Genomic DNA, 3,864 nt, shown 5'->3' with positions numbered 1-3,864 from the left:
ATAGACCCCTGTAATGTTCCCATCATAGACCACTGTAATGTTCCCATCATAGACCACTGTAATGTTCCCATCATAGACCCCTGTAATGTTCCCATCATAGACCACTGTAATGTTCCCATCATAGACCACTGTAATGTTCCCATCATAGACCACTGTAATGTTCCCATCATAGACCACTGTAATGTTCCCATCATAGACCACTGTAATGTTCCCATCATAGACCACTGTAATGTTCCCATCATAGACCCCTGTAATGTTCCCATCATAGACCACTGTAATGTTCCCATCATAGACCACTGTAATGTTCCCATCATAGACCACTGTAATGTTCCCATCATAGACCCCTGTAATGTTCCCATCATAGACCACTGTAATGTTCCCATCATAGACCACTGTAATGTTCCCATCATAGACCCCTGTAATGTTCCCATCATAGACCACTGTAATGTTCCCATCATAGACCACTGTAATGTTCCCATCATAGACCACTGTAATGTTCCCATCATAGACCACTGTAATGTTCCCATCATAGACCACTGTAATGTTCCCACTGTAACAACACCAAGGCAATCAAGGTAACATTATATTGTCCACATACACTTAGAGTCCAGGAGTAATAACAACCTTTGGGATCTCCATTCATACAGGAAAAAAACATAGTCACTCATATCAGCCACACCACACAGCATTATGCCAACAGTTTACAATCAATACACAAAGTGTCTACAGGACAGGAAGTATAGCAACACGTCTGGGTACGTACAGCAAGCTGAGTGCCTCGTGCCTCACTGCGCGCTGTGCTGTGGACTGACGTCACCCGTCCGTGTTTCCCTCCGGTCCAACTGGTTGGGACATTGACATCTCCAGTTCGCGCTGCTGCTGCTCACCGCCGCACATAAGACAGAAAGGAAAAAGGAGCGAGCCTCCACGAGCACGGTAAGTCCCTAAATGAGCTTTTGTTTGTTTTTGTTACTTTTAATTGTTTATTAGTACATGGCACAAACATGATTGCGCACGAGATATGTCATGTGTATGGGCTGGAAAAATAAATAAATAACGTAAATATTATTATTGTTAAAAATGTATTTCTGCACTCTCAGTTTAAAATAACATTTATTATTGTGGTCCTATTGCAGGTTATAATTCAAATAACAGTGCGTCACCACCGGGCATACACAGGTTAAATCAACGTTGCTTCTACATCATTTGTCAATGAAATTACTTTGAACCAACGTGGAGCTGGCTGGGAATATACGTTGAATTGACGTCTGTGCCAAGTGGGTCAATTCGTATAGGTGGGTGTTGTATTTATCCAATCCATTGTGATAGATGAGGGTTAAATTATGATATAATGTGTTGTGAATAAACTATTAACAGCAGAAGAGGTTTGTTGTGATGTACTGCTTTTCATTTTCTATTCCATATTTCTGCTTTCCGTAGATTTCGTGATGCGGAATGCATGCGTAAAATCAGACAGAGCCGACCTACACAAGAGCCAAAATGACACTTCACCACTGCCTGTTTTACCTCTGAACAAACATGCATCCTGAACGACGTGCTTTCCTCTATTCTTACGTGCAATAATACATTAGAAGACTTAGAAGATGGAGAATATATCTATCTCGAACAACCGCAGGGTATTTCCGGTGGTGTGTAACGAATCCACGGACTACTATTATCTGAGCGCGACTAACCGGACAGATCTGAACTGCACGCCCCAGTCAGAGTTCTACTTTTACGCGGACCTCTATGTAGTCCTGCCTGTGATCTATTCGGTAATATGTGCCGTGGGTTTAACGGGGAACACGGCCGTTATCTACGTAATCCTCAAAGCGCCTAAAATGAAAACGGTGACCAATATGTTTATCCTAAACTTGGCGATAGCCGACGACCTGTTTACCCTGGTCCTACCCATCAACATCGCCGAGCACCTGCTCCACTACTGGCCCTTAGGAGAGGTGCTGTGTAAGATCATTCTGAGCATAGACCACTACAACATCTTCTCCAGTATCTACTTCCTGACGGTCATGAGTGTGGACCGTTATCTGGTCGTCCTGGCGACGGTGCGTTCCAAGCGTATGCCATACCGCACGTACCGCGCGGCCAAGATAGTGAGCCTGTGCGTCTGGATCCTCGTGATTCTTATCGTGATGCCGTTCACTGTATTCGCCGGGGTCTACATCAGTCCCGATGACTTGGACCGGAAAAGCTGCGTCCTCAGCTTCCCGAACCCGGAGAGTTTGTGGTTCAAGGCGAGCCGGATATACACCCTGATCCTCGGCTTCGCCATCCCGGTGTCGACCATCTGTATTCTCTACACCATGATGCTGTACAAACTACGGAACATGCGCCTCAACTCCAACGCCAAGGCTCTGGACAAGGCTAAAAAAAAAGTCACTATTATGGTGTTTGTAGTCCTAGCGGTGTGTCTGTTCTGTTGGACGGGGTTTCACCTCAGCACCATAGTGGCTCTCACCACCGACCTGAGGACCACTCCACTGCTCATCGGGTTGTCCTACTTCATCACCAGCCTCAGCTACGCCAACTCTTGTCTGAACCCTTTTCTTTACGCCTTCCTGGATGACAGCTTCAGGAAAGCGTTCAAGAAGATGCTAGAATGTAGACCGGCAGGAATGTAGTCGCCTACAGGCTTAGTGGATACATGTCAATATGGTAATGTTAATATTGATGACATTCAAAACAAACTATGATCATATTATTTATGTTTGCTTGAATCTATATTAGGTGATTATCATTGTTGCCATGGTATGACTTAAATATTTTATAATTATATATATATGGAATATATAATATGGAATCACATGGATTCTGGCCAGGATTGGAGGGGAATATTTATTTTTCATGGACATTTGTCTCCCCCTGCTGTCCTGAGAGGGCAAGTTGCCTACACTGTAGTGAGGGCAGGTAGCCTACACTGTAGTGAGGGCAGCTCAGCCTACACTGTAGTGAGGGCAGGTAGCCTACACTGTAGTGAGGGCAGGTAGCCTACACTGTAGTGAGGGCAGGTACACTGTAGTGAGGGCAGGTAGCCTACACTGTAGTGAGGGCAGGTCAGCCTACACTGTAGTGAGGGCAGGTCAGCCTACACTGTAGTGAGGGCAGGTAGCCTACACTGTAGTGAAGGCAGGTAGCCTACACTGTAGTGAGGGCAGGTAGCCTACACTGTAGTGAGGGCAGGTAGCCTACACTGTAGTGAGGGCAGGTAGCCTACACTGTAGTGAGGGCAGGTACAAAGTAGTGAAGCTACGGGGCTTTAACAGTGATGAAGCCTGTACACTTTGCTGTAAATACAAAGGCGTTCTTCTGGCCTGTCATTGTGAACCATAGACAAACTGGGTCAACTATAGTGGATAGTCCTAACATAACTAAAGATGTGAACTAATTCTACCTTTCAGTCAGTCTATCTTACTGATAATAATAATAACAATATCAACATATTTCCATGTTCAAATTCAAGTAATCATTTGTGTTGACATGACACACTTTGAAAAGGACCTGTTGCTTTTCCCGATACCAAGAGAGTCCACATGTTGTGTTCGTAGGTAGCAGTTATACACTGTATCACAGAGACATAAATTCATTGATTTTTATATCTGCTGACAAATAAAACATAAACAAACAACTGTGTCGTTTATTTGTAGGAGGACAATATACAGTAGGCCATGATTCATAATGGACACAATATACAGTAGGACATGATTCATAATGGACACAATATACAGTAGGACATGATTCATAATGGACACAATATACAGTAGGACATGATTCATAATGGACACAATATACAGTAGGACATGATTCATAATGGACACAATATACAGTAGGACATGATTCATAATGGAC

The 3,864-nt window shown here is 43.9% G+C and overlaps 1 protein-coding gene across 1 annotated transcript; it reads left to right on the top strand.

Moving 5' to 3' along the window:
* Positions 1 to 870: 870 nt before the first annotated feature.
* Positions 871 to 3,637, top strand: LOC139543142 (neuropeptides B/W receptor type 2-like). The gene is made up of 3 exons (XM_071349361.1): positions 871 to 936; positions 1,137 to 1,295; positions 1,441 to 3,637. The coding sequence occupies exon 3, from the start codon at positions 1,605 to 1,607 to the stop codon at positions 2,637 to 2,639; it is 1,035 nt and encodes a 344-aa protein (XP_071205462.1). The 5' UTR covers positions 871 to 936; positions 1,137 to 1,295; positions 1,441 to 1,604; the 3' UTR covers positions 2,640 to 3,637.
* Positions 3,638 to 3,864: the final 227 nt, after the last annotated feature.

The sequence above is a fragment of the Salvelinus alpinus genome, chromosome 17 (assembly GCF_045679555.1).
Source record: "Salvelinus alpinus chromosome 17, SLU_Salpinus.1, whole genome shotgun sequence".
Classification (NCBI taxonomy): domain Eukaryota; kingdom Metazoa; phylum Chordata; class Actinopteri; order Salmoniformes; family Salmonidae; genus Salvelinus; species Salvelinus alpinus.
Note: the sequence above shows the minus strand (reverse complement) of the source record. Positions and strands in the feature narration are given on the sequence as shown.